The sequence below is a fragment of the Perca fluviatilis genome, chromosome 4 (assembly GCF_010015445.1).
Source record: "Perca fluviatilis chromosome 4, GENO_Pfluv_1.0, whole genome shotgun sequence".
NCBI lineage: Eukaryota > Metazoa > Chordata > Actinopteri > Perciformes > Percidae > Perca > Perca fluviatilis.
In genome coordinates, this window is record NC_053115.1 from 27098343 (window position 1) to 27113938 (window position 15596).

A 15596-nucleotide genomic window follows, 5' to 3' on the forward strand; every position below is an offset into this window, starting at 1 on the left:
TGAAAAGTTGAGCAGAGGTCTTGCTGGAAACTCGCAGCTCAAAAGGTGCCCTTAGGCAATTTTGTCACCTAAAATGGCCACACAAAGCTGCAAGATTAGAGCAGGATGGAGGAGGGTGGTGGAGCGGGGTGTCGTTGCTGTCAGGGCAGAAGAGTGATGAGTAGCCAAACCAGAGGTCTTTCAGGTGTTGGTGCCTCAGCGAGCCCCCGTTTGACTGAGTGCCACAGGGGAAGAGGAGAGTCTGAGGAAGAGGATGTCGGTGACCTGTCATACATCACATGATGGATGGAGAGGGAAGCCAAGATTTGGGGGGCTACATGTAGCATCTGCCTGCCTGCGAGTATGGGTGAAGCAGAGCATTAGAAAGAGGGATTTAAAAGAGTGTAAGAAGCACCTCAGGGTGACATCTTAGAATCAAGGGTACACCCAAAAAGGCAGAACAGGCCAAAAACAAACTAAAAGTATAACTGCCCTGTTTTTTTAGGTAGTGCTGTACAGTGCTCAGGTTACTGTTTATGATAATTATTCACAGAATGCATTGGTTTTCACTTCTTGTGGGTTTTTCTTAAAGGTCCCATGGCATGAACATTTCACTTTGAGTTTTTTTTAACATTAATATGCGTTCCCCCAGCCTGTCTATGGTCCCCCAGTGCCTAGAAATGGCGATAGGTGTAAACTGAGCCCTGGGTATCCTGCTCTGCCTTTGAGAAAATGAAAGCTCAGATGGGCCGATCTGGAATCTTCTCCTTATGAGTCATAAGGAGCAAGGTTACCTCCCCTTTCTCTGCTTCGCCCGCCCAGAGAATTTGTCCCGCCCATGAGAGAGAGACCTCATGGCTTTCAAACAAGCAAAGTGGCAGTTGGTCAAGACCACGCCCCCACCTTTCCTCCCCCCCTCTCTCCTCCTCAATAGCTACAGACACAGAAATAGCACATACTAAGGAAAGCTCATTGTGGGACTGGCTCTAGTGGCTGTAATTCTGCACCAAGGCTGAATTTGGTGAAAGAGACTTCAGATACAGTATTAGGGGACCACTAAGGTCTATATAAAAGCATCCAAAGACCACCATGTCATGGGACCTTTAAAAGTTAGGAAAAAAAAATGTTTTTAATTAATTGTCCTTGTTTTTATTTTTTGTTGTTGGTGCAAATGCATGTAATACTGCACAGAAAATAAACACACACAATCAGCAATAGCTGTGGGTCTTAAAGCAAAGGTCATAAATATACCATATACAGTACAGTGACCTATTATTCTAAGTTGATAAATACAATTTATGTAATTCACTTTTACTAATTAAACCATTAAGAAGCAGCTTTATTGAAAACATCCACACTGTCTGACAGTATTGCATATTATATATCAGCTTCTTCCTCTTTTTCTTTTATAGAAGCAAGGGTTGGGCGATATAAATAAAACCTCTATCACCTAATTATAATATAATTTTATGTCCCATTATTGACAGACAATTCTCTGGACGTGCACTTCCTGGTGGGAGTTGGGTCATCAGCTCACCTTTGATTTTGTTGAATTTAGTTTGTCTTTCATTCTTTTCTCTTTCAGTTATGTAAAATATTATACCTATTTATAGTTACAACTCATGTGTGGTCTTGCCTTCCTTGGTTGTGACAAAGTAAGGTAGTATATATATATATATATATATATATATATATATATATATATATATATATATATATATATATATATATATATATATATATAGTATATATATATATATATATATATATATATATACCAGCAAATGTAATACCAGAGAAATCAAGGTAATTCATCACATTGATGCAAAAATACATATTTGGGATCCCAACTAGAATTTAAAATAAAAATCACTGGGTTTGAACAATACGAGTCGGTCCTCTCATTAAAATTGACTGCATCAGCCAAAAAATGACATGCTTACATTTAAGTGGCAAAGCCCTCTAGTGGCCGTATGAATTATGACCCTTGTCCATCGGAGCAAAGGAAGAAGTATTGTGATAACAATTTGTGAAGTTGCCAGGGAGCCACATAGTCTGCAAAGGCAAAAGGTAGGGTGGTTGGATGGGTAAACAAACCATTAAACCGAGACTGCTGTTCATTTCTTGTTCACTACTCAAAGCCAGCATTTGGTTTCTTTTAACCACCACCACAATCATAGTTATGTAACCCAGCCCAGGATCTTTTCCAAATCCTAACCAAGTTGTGTTTGTGCCTAAAGCATATTTTCCCTTTTTAATAAAGTACATTTTGTCAGCTACGTTCCCCCTCTGCCTAAAAATGATCCACTCGTTACACAGTAAAGATGTTTGGATAAAAGCTTACTGTATGTTGTAGTGCAGCAAGTGTCTGGAAGTCCCATGGGTATCTATTATAGAGAGAAAAGAGAGGAAGGTGTTCAGTCTAAATAATGTGAGAGACAGAGAATGCAGTATTTTGCATATACGTTCCAGGCACACATGTAACCCGTGACTTTTCAAATGTGTTTTGGCAAAATGTGTAGAATTCCTGCCGTTAGTCCCTCTATGAGATGACCTTGTGCGCTGAGAAAGGTGTCCCTGAACAGCTCCAGTTCTGAAGACATATTCCCTATTCAGAAGATTCTTAAACAACAGAGATAATGACCTCCCTGCGGACGTCACACATGCCTCGGGGAGAGTGCCTCAGAATGAAATGTCGCAATAGAAACCAGATTTTTGCTCACATTTCACTGTGTTGGGAAAAAAAGGCCCATCAAGAGGATACAATGATTGTCCATGCACTGCCATGCTCCTAGGCTGTGTTTTCTTGCCGAGAGTGAGTTTAGAAGATTGACGCCACTCTCATGTCTGCACAACAAATATGAAGCTACAGCCAGCCAACGTTTAGCTTAGCTTAGCATAAAGACTGGAACCAGGAAGAAAGTCACTTTTCCAGGCCAAGAAATAGTCCAGCATGTAACCCCCCTGTAAGACCACAGCATTTCCTCTTTATACTTTATTATTTGTATTAAACAAACAATATACAATAATACTTACACTATCTAATATTTTTTGTAGATGTTGTAGATTATATCTATCATCTCATATAACGCTCAGCAAGAAAGCAAAATGTTGAACTATTCCTTTAAGACAAGGCACTTGCACTTCTGATTACATCGAAATTAAATACTTGGTTAGAATGTGCTATTTAGAAGAATATAATAAAAAAAAATATTTGCACCTATAAGATAAAGTAATATTACAGATTTAAAACCTAAAAGTAATAGACAGCAGCAATTTAAACCATTTCTCCATGAGTTCTAGGAAATTTAGAAAACACAGTAAGATTAAGAAGTAGGTGAGGCAAATTGACAGACAGTTGGAGCAACACCCAAAACTAAAACAACAACAACAAAACATAAATTATATCAGGGAATAAAACGAACATCACTAATATAACTGATGGCAGATTGATTTTTCCTTTATTTATCGTTTACAGTGATCTCAGTACTTTAGTTTAAAAAAATGACATGATGTGTTTTCAGTCTTCTGATCTTACATAATCATTTTCACAAAGTAAATGAGTGCATTTTTCCCGATAACATTCACAAGTCTCTTCAAACGGATGCTTGACATGTGCTTGTGTGTGAGAGAGAGTTATGTCTTGAGCTTGGAGTGTTAATCTAATTCTGTGGCTTCTGAGTGAGGTGTTGGTCTAAGTGAGGATGTTAACAGGCTGTTGCTTCACTAGGGGTGCCAGGCGCGCTGCTTCCATCACTGCAGATATTTTCTCTTGAGCCTCCTGTTTTTGAGGAGAGGAGTACTGCTGATGCCATGTGAACTGGCAGCACGGTGCTCAAGGATTCTCGTGGGTGACCTTGCTCTTTTATGAGACATCTCCTGTCGTCACTTCATGACAAAAATAACAAGTTAGCAGAGGAGAGCAGAGGATCTTTGGATGAGCTGAGTGTGAAGCAACACCTTCATTTAAAGAAGGAACCAGTCGTTTGATTATAGTCTAATCTGATCCAATTTGGAGGAAGTCTCAGATTACAGCTCATGACATAACACACAAAATAAATTAGAGACAATTTTCTGCCATCACAATGACTGCAGTCATTGTGAAATAAAAAAGACAGTGAAAGTTGAGAAAAGAGAGACAACTTACAGTATTTTTAAAGGAGAAATGTGACAGAAACGAGACCGTACCTTATTATTTTCTATTGTAAAGAGACAGTTACTGTACTGTTTGCTCATCTTCCTAGCTGGCTGTAGAGAAGTAACTTGCAAGTGAGTGGGTGGCCGATGAGGCACAATAGAGCACTTTGAGTCCCCGTCACAGAAAAATGAGGCCTGCTACAATAGCCGTGTTATCTGTGGGGAGGAGGAATGAGGAACTCTGCTGTGACAGCCTCATTGTCTGACAGGACCCAGGAAGCCCCACAGGCCAGAGCTGTAGCGCTGTACTTGTACCGCAATGAACAGATCAGAGCAATGTTTGTGTGTCTATGTGTGTGCATGCTTTTTTTAAAATTTTATTTATCCAGTGAAGTGTGAATGAGCATGTTTGCTCTACTGTCTTGCGGTGAGACACCTGGTACTGTAGCTCTACTGTACAGCCACAAACATCTACTGCTGATGAGGCCTGTTGGCTACTAAAGGTTGAGGCATGTGTGAGTTACAGAGAGCCATTGACTACTTTCATCATCAAAGAGAGAGTTTCATCTTCACAAATGCACGCGGTGTTATCCTGCAATTAAGGGTTCAATGTGTAGAGTAATATTTGGTGTGATTGGCTCGTGCTCAGGGAGATGTTGAGACGGTGAAAGATCAAAAAAACTAGTAAAGTCAAGTGTATTTGTAAAGCCCAATATTACATGCAAAGTCTCAATGGGCTTTGCAGGCCCACCACATCAATGATCTCGGAGAAGAGAAAGGAAAACCGCTCAAAAAGAAAATCCTCGCATAAGACTCCTCACGGAAAGAGTAGGAACCAAGACATAGAAATAAAAAAGACATTCCCAAAAATCGTATTATCCAAGCCATTCAGAAGATATCATTTCAAAACGTCATCAGCTAGCATGGCAGGTTAATATCTGACTATTTTCTGAGTTGTCTACCTCATAATAGGCAAGAATCTGCATCCATGCAAGAACGGAGAAGAAATGCAGCTTTCACTCATGTAAAGATCCTATCCACAGTGCACCTATCGTTGGTGCTCTTGCTGTTGAAATATTGACAGCAAATACTACAACACATGCTGAACATCACTGAAAAGGTAGTTGACGTGTCACATGTTTGGACGAGCTTTGAGTCAACCCAGGATAACCAACAGACTGATGACGTTTCATGTATCTTATGTCTAATGGCCAAATGTTTTGGAGAGGCTATTTTTTTAAGCTAACTTTGTTGAATCCTCCCTTGGATGCCATCTCTCTATCTGAAAGCATATGGAGCACATGTAGTTTGTTGTTCCCTATTAATTCCCTTGTGTGTGAGCTGAATTTGAACAAAAAGGATATTCTGTTTTGAGATGAAGTTGCCAGATTGGGCCTCGGTTCCCCAGTCTCAGTCTGTTTGTCTGCTAGACCAGCTGTGATGCAGCCCTCTTTGGAGAGGCAGACCGAAAATGTGCAACCTTTATTCTGAAAAGCCAGGCCCGCCGGGATGATTGCTCCTAAAACGGCGTCAGATGGCAGCGAGGCCTGTGAACATTATGGGGCATTTTGATGTGAGTCAACAACGAACTCCAAAACTTATGTGAACACAAAAAACATAGGATCTCTGTGGTGTCACAATAAAGGCTGGTTGGTGTTGGAAAGGAAGATGTAAGGGTTAATAAATCTAATAGTTAAAAGTTAATAAATATTCCCAGAGCTCATCATTATTGGATCACCCCTCCATAGTCAAGTACATCTCCCCTCTCTGTTAGCACATACAGTACGTCTACAGTAGCAAGATCCCATCTTTAGTCCTTCTGATTATTATTCATAGCAATGCAGAGAGGAGTAAGAGCAGAGCAGAGTTTGGTCTGTGTGCGCAACAGAGAGGGAAAGAGAGACGGAGACAGAATAAGGGACAGAAATGGGAGAAAAAAAATTGATTACTTCTCTGTAGTCAAACTGTTTTAAAGCCTACTTTCCCCCGTCTGTCAAAAGATGAGGCTCACTCTGAAGCTGAGGGCAGGCAGACACCGAAGATCTCTTCCTGTTTTCCAAACTCCTCCTCGTGTTCTTTCAGAGAAAAACTTTTTTTCCCTGCTTGTGTATGACGACTCTGAAGTCTTCTTCTGCCTCAAACTTTGCATGAACTTGCTTTGTTTTTACAAAGGCTTCTGGGAGTTGAGAGCAAAGGCGAAATCTTTTCAGATTTTCTTATGAAATTCTCTCTGGCGCCTCACTTTTGAGGTTGTGGCATTGCGCATCTTTGCCAAAAAGTTTTTGAGGCTTGTAAGATTGTTGAAACTGTAAAGACAGTCAAGCGTATGGCATTCATCATCTGTCACTTAGCAGTTTGTCAGATTTGTTGCTTCAGATGAACGAAGGCAGTTCCAGTTCAGTTTGTTCTCGGTATTTTTAACAAGCAGTCTTCACTGCGTATGCAAAATAATCAGAAAAAATATTCTAGTACGGCATTGTGCTCCCTTTTCAACAATACATACACAGCTGTTTCCGGGCTAAATATCCCTCCGTTGCCTCTCTCGTACAATCAATCTCCATTTACCTGCATGATGATTGCAGTGGATTTAACAGAAGAGATCAGAGTTTAAAAATCAGTTTAACCTTCATCCTCCTCCTCAGCTACAATCTCCCCTCAGTGATCAAACTGGAATGAAAAGGTGACTCAAAAAGGATTTAATCTCTCAGCTAGACAGAACAGGTGGTCATCCATACTGTACCTACGGGCATATACTGTATGTATAATCCTGTGGATAATATTTCAGCTATGAGTGAAAACTGTGAGGTTTGATTTTATCCGAAAGGCTTTGAGAGAGTTTTATTAGTTTTATCTCATCCTATCAGGCAGGTGCTTAGGAGTATGAGTCTAAATAAATTTGGTTAAATCCCTCAGGAGGGAATCTATTTTGAAATTAAGCAGCACTCAATATCTGTAAAAACAAAACAAAAAAGCACAAGTAAATGCAACATCTACGCTCTAAAATGTTAACCGTTTAGTCAGGTAGAAAAACGGTTTGCTCTGGTTCTGTGGTATTGATCACTTTCTATGGGTACATGTCACTTGGATTGGACGTAAACCCATCAGAGAGAGCACGGCCACGTTTGTATTGACCCCTTCTGCCTCTGTTTTTGCAGGTAAAGTATTGAACACGGACCTGCGCCACTACCTCAGCCTGCAGTTTCAGAAGGGCTCGCTGGACCACAAGCTCCAACAAATCATACGGGACAACCTCTACCTACGCACCATCCCCTGTAAGTACACCATACTGTACAGGACTGCATACGTAACACTCATTTGCTACACTCAAAAGCACCTGCAAGCACAAAGCAAGCCATGAATGTATAGTGTAACCTACTTTCCAGTGCATATGTGCTTTTATCTGAGCATCTTGTGGGAGCACTGACGATGTTCTGTATGCATCACACAGCTGGATATGCAACCCACTGGAAGCAGCATTAATGTGTTCTCTTTCTAGTACGTTATGGACTTTATACGCATACCACACTCACATGCTTGCACTCACACATTTTCATCCTCTCACAGCTCTCTGTCACACACTTTACAAAACACACAGACTTCAATGTCACCATAGCAACCCGACCAAGGACATCTCTCTAATGTAACTTATTTACTTCTGTGCCGTGTCATCACCGTGATCAAAGCCATAATTTTTCCATAAATAACCTTGTGTTTTCGCTCTGCTGCTCTGCTTTCCCTCGCTGACATTCTGCTCAGTTTGGCCATCACCGGAATCAGTAATGGAGTGGTAAATAAAGAGATTGGTATTGCAGACTGCCAAGAACCACTGCAAAGAACAGTAGCTAACAGTAATTCTAATGGAAATGTCCAATTAATTGCAAAAAAATTAAAATGTTAATATTGCAAAACAGCTGTTGATCTAATATTCTGTATAGTTGCTGCATGACATGTATTTGGAGTGTTAAGTATTTTAAAATTGACCATGCAGGCAAAAAAAACTAACATCTGTCACTTTCCATGAGCTCAGAGAAAGGGAAAAAAAAAAAAACATTTCACATCACAGCCTGCTGATGCTGGGTTTGGGTTTATGAGCTTGAATATTGTAATCTTTCAAATGAAAGCATGACAATTACCAAAATTAGAGTGACACGGCTGTTTACAGCAAATAAATATCCTGATTAAGGTTTGTGTGGGTTGCAGAAATGCAGGTTATTTGCCACAATGATCCAAATGCCACCAAATTAAATTTTCCTGGAAAGACTTTTTCTTTCAAGTAAACGGCATCTGTCTGCTGCACTTGTAATTTATACTCCATTTATACACAAAGATGCTTATCAGCTTAAAAAGGCTAGTTCATTCCTATTCCATTTATTCTAAAGGGCTGAACAGCTAACCAAAATTGAAGCCGTCTCATCTCTGATACACTCTGCTGATGTCTACAGAGATACTGCACTGCATTTGTCAAGCACCAGATGACGTGTTGAAGTGAAATTGCTTCAACAGGAGACGTGACTATGACGCATTCTCTGTAATCCTGAAACTGTGATGATATTCGCACAGATATTTTGGCCTAAATATTTCCCACGTCCTGTTGAAGACTGACTCTGCTCAGAGGAGCGCCGTAATTGAGTGTAGTCAAGGTTTTAGTCCCATGCAGAGTGACTGCTCCTTAGGCGATGACAGACTCTTAGGCACAGCACTGTCACAAACATGCAGCATCTCTGCTCTCTACTCCCCAAGGGCTGGAGGTTGCTCTCTGTCTTGTTCAGAGGTGACTTGGATGCACAAGTGTAACATTTTTAGGAAGTAAGCTGCTTACATTTCATCTTTATTTAATTTTTTTGGTTTCGGAAAGGGAGGGATATCGTTGTTACCCCCCACCTCCACTTTTACTTTTCCTTCTTCTTCCCTTCCATGTCGGTTTCCTTCATTCACTCACTGTCCCTCTTTATTTCATTTGCCTGTCAGTCACGTTCTGAGCTGAGCCGTTTGGTTCAACTTGAATTGTTATTTCTTTTCAAAGCTCAGTTGCCCTGGGAGTATCTCAGCTCGGTTAGATGGAGCTTTATCTGTGTTTTTTACTAAACTCATCATCAGTGATTTCTCTTCCAAGGGCAATGGATAGCACAATATAAATAATACATTTAGGTATTTCAAAAGAAACTTATAAGAACAAATGCAAAATATCACTGCATCACAACCAAAGGAGTTAATTTATGGAACACCTGCAGTGAAGAGATGAAATCATGTACAACAATGAGCAATTTTAAGAGACAATTTAAAATGAATATATTGAATGGATACGAAAAGGACTCAAGGTAATAGTATTATATACAGACTGATGGTTCCTGGGCCTATATACTAAGTCTAGTATGGATGTGTTATTATTTGATTTACTATAGATAGACGGAAATGAAGAAAATAGATGGAAAAGAAAAAAGAAAGTGTAAACGTGTGTGTATGCATGTATGTATGCATCTATGTCCATGTGTATACATGGGTTTATGTGAGCTGTAGGTAGGTAGATATACAGTGTGCGTGTATGTAAAGATGTATAAATAAGTGAAGCATAAAATTGTTTTGTATTTAACTAAAGGATAAAAATAGAGAAAGGAGGTAGGACCAGAAAAGTTTGTTCATGAACTTATTCCTACTCCTTTTTGAACATGGGAATTTCTTATTTGAATTACTTACAATAATTTTGGAAGATTGTGCTGAGACGTACATGTCCTTATTTATCTGTCATTTTAATTTTATATATTAAAATGACAGATAAATAAGGACATGTACGTCTCATCACAATCTTCCAATCTTCCATATATATATAAAAAAAAATTAATTTTATATATATATATATATATATATATTTTTTTTTTTTTTTTTTTTTACATGTTCAAAATAAACTACTACTAAACTAAACAACCTGCATTTTCCTCCACAGCCTGCTCTGCTTTCTGTCATCCACATTCAGCTGATACACACCCTGATCTTCAACTGCAAACATCTAAAATTCTATTTTTTTTTTCATGTACAATAGTGGCGGTCGTTGAGGTTTTTATGGCCCGCAACCACCATTCATCATCAACAGCCAGTGGGCTCGCTACATAAGTCTGACTCTCTAAGCCTCGGCTTGAATTACTGTCTTAATGAGCAAGAGACCAGGACTCGCACAGTGACGGCACCTCCATCATTCACTCGCTCGCTTTCAGTCCCCCATCCTTCACCCTCTCGGTTTCACTTTCGCTCTTTCTGTTTCAATTTCCCTTGTCTGCCTTTAAAAAAGAAATTGATTCACTCAATTTTGCTTTCTGGTTTGCAGCTTTCTTCATATTAATGAGTCGATTTTTTATTAAATTATTGCCATAGTAATAATTAGAAAAACCCACAAACCTTACATAACCCAAATGAGTGTAAAAGACATGTAACATACAGTATACAAAGACTATTTGACATACTGTACATAGAGCTTGTGAACACAAAGAACATAAAACATATAAAGACAGTATTTGACTAAACGTTACAGGGGACAGTTTACAATGGGGGTGTGTGCGCATGAATAGGCGTGTCCGTGTGTGTAAGTGTGTGTATGATGAGTTTTTGTGATATGAAAATTTGTCAATGAGTCGATTTTGATTAGACAAGATAAGTACAAAAATAGAAGAAAATTTAGAAAAGCATTTTTTTCTAATTGTATTGACCACCGTAATAATGAGCATATACATTTGCAGTTCTGATGTTTGAAAGATGTTTGAATGAAACCTCTAAGTTACAATGTTAAGTATTCACATCCCAAAATCAGGTGCATTAAGAAGGTCCACATATATATTTCACCTGATTCAGAGCAGTTGTGGGTCCCAGATTGAGCCCTGCCTTTAGTTAAATTAATATACAGTATACACATATTTCCTCTGAAATATTTATGGTATTTACGAAATGCAAAGTTTGAAATCCAATCATCAACTTTATTTAGGAGCATCAATTCAGTGTCAGGGCGCCTTGCTCAGGAATTGTTCATACAAATCTAAATCTCTACATGCACTGCCTGGTCTGTTTTGTATTACACTTCTGCAGACAACTAGTCTACATCCACGACGTTCCACTTGTGGGATTTCTTCGGTACAGCCGGAAATTCCGCCAGATTTCACTCTTTTCGGCCGGATGTCCGTAACCTCCTGCTTACTTTGTTTTACCATTCTACTGTAAACTCCGGTGTATTTCTGAGGACTACGGTTAACTGCTCCTCAGATCTCTGCAGGGTAAATCCAGACAGCTAGCTAGACTATCTGTCCAATCTGAGTTTTGAAAAACAACTTTTGAACGTCCACCTAAACAAGTTCCTTCCCGAGGCTATTTTTGCAGCGGCGCGGTGGCTCTGCCCGGTGCTTAGCGCCACCCAAGACGATTGTGATTGGTTTAAAGAAATGCTAATAAACCAGAGCACGTTCTTCTACCATCCCACAATGTTGTGTGGACTAGCCAGACCCTGTTCCGCAGCGCTGTGGAGGAAAGTCTGGCAAAGCGAGACTAGCAGACAACTAACTGACATTAACCACAGTGGACCACAGTGCAATGCAGGTGTTAGTTGAGGCTTGTCTGTTGCTTTTTCTCCCAAACTCCAGTTGTCTTGCTCTCACAGCGTCACCCTCTAAACACGCTGTACATGCCGGACTCCTCAACTCTTTGGCACTGAAACTTGAAGAAATCATTTTCCCATTGTGGGAAATCAATACAGTTCTTTTTAATGTGCTGGACATCACAAATTGATGATAAATAAGCATATCTCATGGTGGATTTATACCAAAAACGTGTGTGGCAATCAGGCAGACGGCAGGAGGATTAGCAGAGGCGGTTCGTGTCACTTTGCCAATGGTCCACTTTACTTAACTACCAGCCACACTGCTGCACCCTCATACAACTGCAGCGGATCTGTGCTGTCTTGTTTGTGTGTCCGACCAACACCACAGGATTGCTTGGGGCCATAATGAAATAGTTTCTACATTCAGGCCAGTTATGAAAGCTGATATGTTCAAATGAAAGAAAGACAGGCAGTGAGTGTGGTCTGTAATGGAGGGATAGGAGAGAAAAGTGAGGAGCAGAGAGACAAAGAGAGCACGCTGTGTGTGGTAAATCCCTAAGACTCCTTTACTGGGTCTTGGGACGGGCTTCATCCTATTTAGGATTCTTACGAAAACGCTGGAGGAGGCTCTCAGGAGCTCTTGAGAGGACAAAAGGAGGAGGATTTTTCTAAGAGGACGGAGAGCTCAAGGTCCCAAGCAGTCCCTCGACTCCCCACTGAGATCAGAGAGGGGCAGAAAGATTTTGATCTCACACAAACTCTCCTTCTCGCTCATGCGCACGCACACACACAGACACACACACACACACACACACACACACACACACACACACACACACACACACTACACTGGTGCACGTACACATGGACAGAAATGCAGAGACGAGCTGGTACACGTCATGGACACATAGCTGTGACCTTTCTGCCTGATTTGATGCAACCATTTCAGGAGAAGATTTCCTCTTCTCATGCTCCTTCTTCTCCCTCTCCTCAGTTGATTATTATTATATTTTAGGATAAAGAATAATGGTAGAAGGTTGAAGTTTTGTATTTCTTGTGAAATGTTAATAGCTAAACTCTTTTTTACAACGTGAAAACATCAGATTAAGCCATATGACAGAGCTTGCCTCAGAATCCTAAGAGCAAACACTTCACAAAAGGACTAAAAGACTTTGGCTTTGTAATTATCCTCTTTCCTCTCTTGTTCCCTCTTTCTTTCTCGTCGTTTCAACAGCAAAGCCCTAAGCCATCTTTTTTTCTTAAGTACCACCAACATAAAATTATGCACAAAATCACCATGTTAAATTTATGGGCTGCCATTTCTGACTGACTACCTCTGATGTTCCCATTGTGACATCTTCTCAGTCCAGACACTTCGAAAAAAATATGTCTCAGTAGTGCACAGCCGTGAGACCTTGCAAGACTAAAGTGACAATTTGTTTCAGTCCAGGATACACACACACACACCCACACACACACACACACACAAATGTAAACACATGGCTTTGATCACTGTGCATGGTCATGAAATTAAAGTCATAGTTTGACATTTTGGGAAATGGACTTATTTGTTTTCTTGCCAAGAGTTAGATGAAGGGATCGATAGCACATTTTTGTCTCTCCTGGATACAAAGCTACAACCAGCAGACGGTTTGCTTAGCTTAGCATAAAGAATGGAAACAGAGAAAGGTAACAGAATATGCATAAAAGCACCTCAAAAGGTCACTTATTACCATGTTATATCTCATTTGTCAAGTGTAAACATTACAAACTTACTTGTTGTCATTGTGAGGTTTCAGCTTCAACTCTGAATTGTCCTTTTTACACTTCGGTACACGGTTTTTGCACAATTAAAACAAACAAAATACAGTATAACCTGTTTATTAGTGCAGATTTTGTCCTATTTCCAGTCTTTATGCTAAGCTGAGCACACCTGATGCTGGCTGTAGCTACATATTTTCTGTACACATAAGATTTGGAGTGTACTTCCCAAAATCTCAAAATATTCCTAGTACTGTAACATGCTTTCCTTTCCTAACACTGCACAATGCAAATACATTTCCTGGATGTGTTAACCAACACTGTGTATAACTTATTATTCTGACAGAAAGTCTTTGATAAAGCCTCTCTATATCCACATCCCTCTCTTGTCTGGTTTAATTAACTGCAGTGTATCGACTGCACCTTTTTCAACATACACTGAGCATTTTGTTAGAAGGACCAATCTCTGACAGTTTTTTTTTTAATGCAGATCCAGCTCCTGTATTGAAAAGGAAAGTATGATAGGATGTTATGTACATACTTTAGCTCTGCTATAAAAGATTTAACGCTTTCAGTCGGATGTACCCTCAAAGCTCAGCAAGCCCTCATTATATTGTCAGCGACTGATCCCCGATTGGAGGCTGATGGTATATATCGGTGTGACTTCCGGGCTGATGGCTCGGGGAGATCCTTGACAGGTACATAACTGTGGCTCAAGTAATTGGGCTTCAGGGGACAATTTTGAGTGACCAAAGCCAACGCGGGCAGGCAAACAAGTTGGGTAATGAGAAGCAGCGGAGGCTGGCATTCTCACTCTCGATGCAGTGTCAACTGCTTTAGTTTACACAAAGCGTGGCATCAAGGCACACTGTGGAAGGAAGCTTCTCTGATGGTTATTTCTTTCTTTTTCAAACTGTGTTTTTACTCCTCATGGGCGCAGAGAGCTGTCACAGTCCTGTTAGCGAGAAAATAAAACCGGAAAAACAAAAGGAAACGGCAATATAAAAGTTACTTAATAGGCCACTGGGCCACCACGATCTGTACAGCGACTTCACTGCTAATAAGCGCAGACGTGACAAGTGTCAAGGAATCTACTTAGGAAATGCAACAACACATTTCAATGAGATCCCATACAGCATAGTTGTATCAGAATACGCTATTTAAGGTTTCAGTGCAAGATATTTTATACTGTCATCGAACAGATTAGCACATTTCCTTAATGTATAATCAATATAAAACACAGCTGCTGTTTGTTACTGTATACTTACCTAAATGTGTGAAAGAGTGTTCATTAAACTGTGATCATGAGACACAGTCTGTTTCTGACTCATCTCACAGAAAGACATCCATGGCTTCTGCGTGGCGTTTGTATCTGTTTGCATCTCCTCCTTGTGCTGCTGCAGGGCTACTCGGTGTGCTCTGATTTCCCCTGACGCGGAAGTCAGGTTGATTTGAAATTCTAAAGCGCCTGTTTTTCTGAACGTAAATGACTGTCTGTGTTCGATGGACTGGTGGCCTGCGCTGGTGTTTCTCAGCCTCCCTCCTACCCTCGCCCCACTGTCCTCTCCACGACCCTGAAAAGGATTTACTGGACCGGGTGAATGAATGAATCCGCTCCATAACCATGGGCGACAGTAAATTTCGGTGACAGAGATTGCCATGGAATGTAGCACTGATGATTGCTTCATGCTGTGTGCTTTGTTCAGCCTCCCATGCAATAAATAACTGCTGCCCTGCCTCCAGTTCAGCTGAGGTTATTTCTATGGACTTAACATGTTTGATGACACGCCACCTAATTAGCCTGGAGTGCAATAGGAACCCAGTCCTACTTATTTATTCATGGAATATGGTTTACATTATCTTCACGCTAATGTAATCATTTGGTGTCCATTTCTGCCTTACGGATATTCATCCTGGGAAAAGCCTCCCACCGGTATTGGAATAGACTGCGGCTTCACCACTGGAGCTCTCAGAATGGCCTCGTGTCATTTGCATTGACGCTTCCCTCTGTGGGGCTGAGTGAACCTATACCACTCCAGGTGCTTACACAACCCTTTGCTTACATCATATTTCACATCTACAATTTACTCGGCTGCTTTCTTTCGTTTCAGCTGTAGCCAGGACATACATTAAGAGCCTCCCA

At 40.4% G+C, this 15596-nt stretch overlaps 1 protein-coding gene across 2 annotated transcripts in view; it reads left to right on the plus strand.

Annotated features, from left to right (window-relative positions):
• The window catches only part of LOC120556972 (membrane-associated guanylate kinase, WW and PDZ domain-containing protein 3), a 141749-nt gene that overhangs the window by 86945 nt on the left and 39208 nt on the right, over positions 1-15596 (plus strand). For both annotated transcript variants that reach the window (XM_039796911.1, XM_039796910.1), the window contains exon 2: positions 7272-7388. In XM_039796911.1, coding sequence (XP_039652845.1) covers positions 7272-7388 — 117 coding nt within the window. The remainder of the gene's footprint in view (positions 1-7271; positions 7389-15596) is intronic.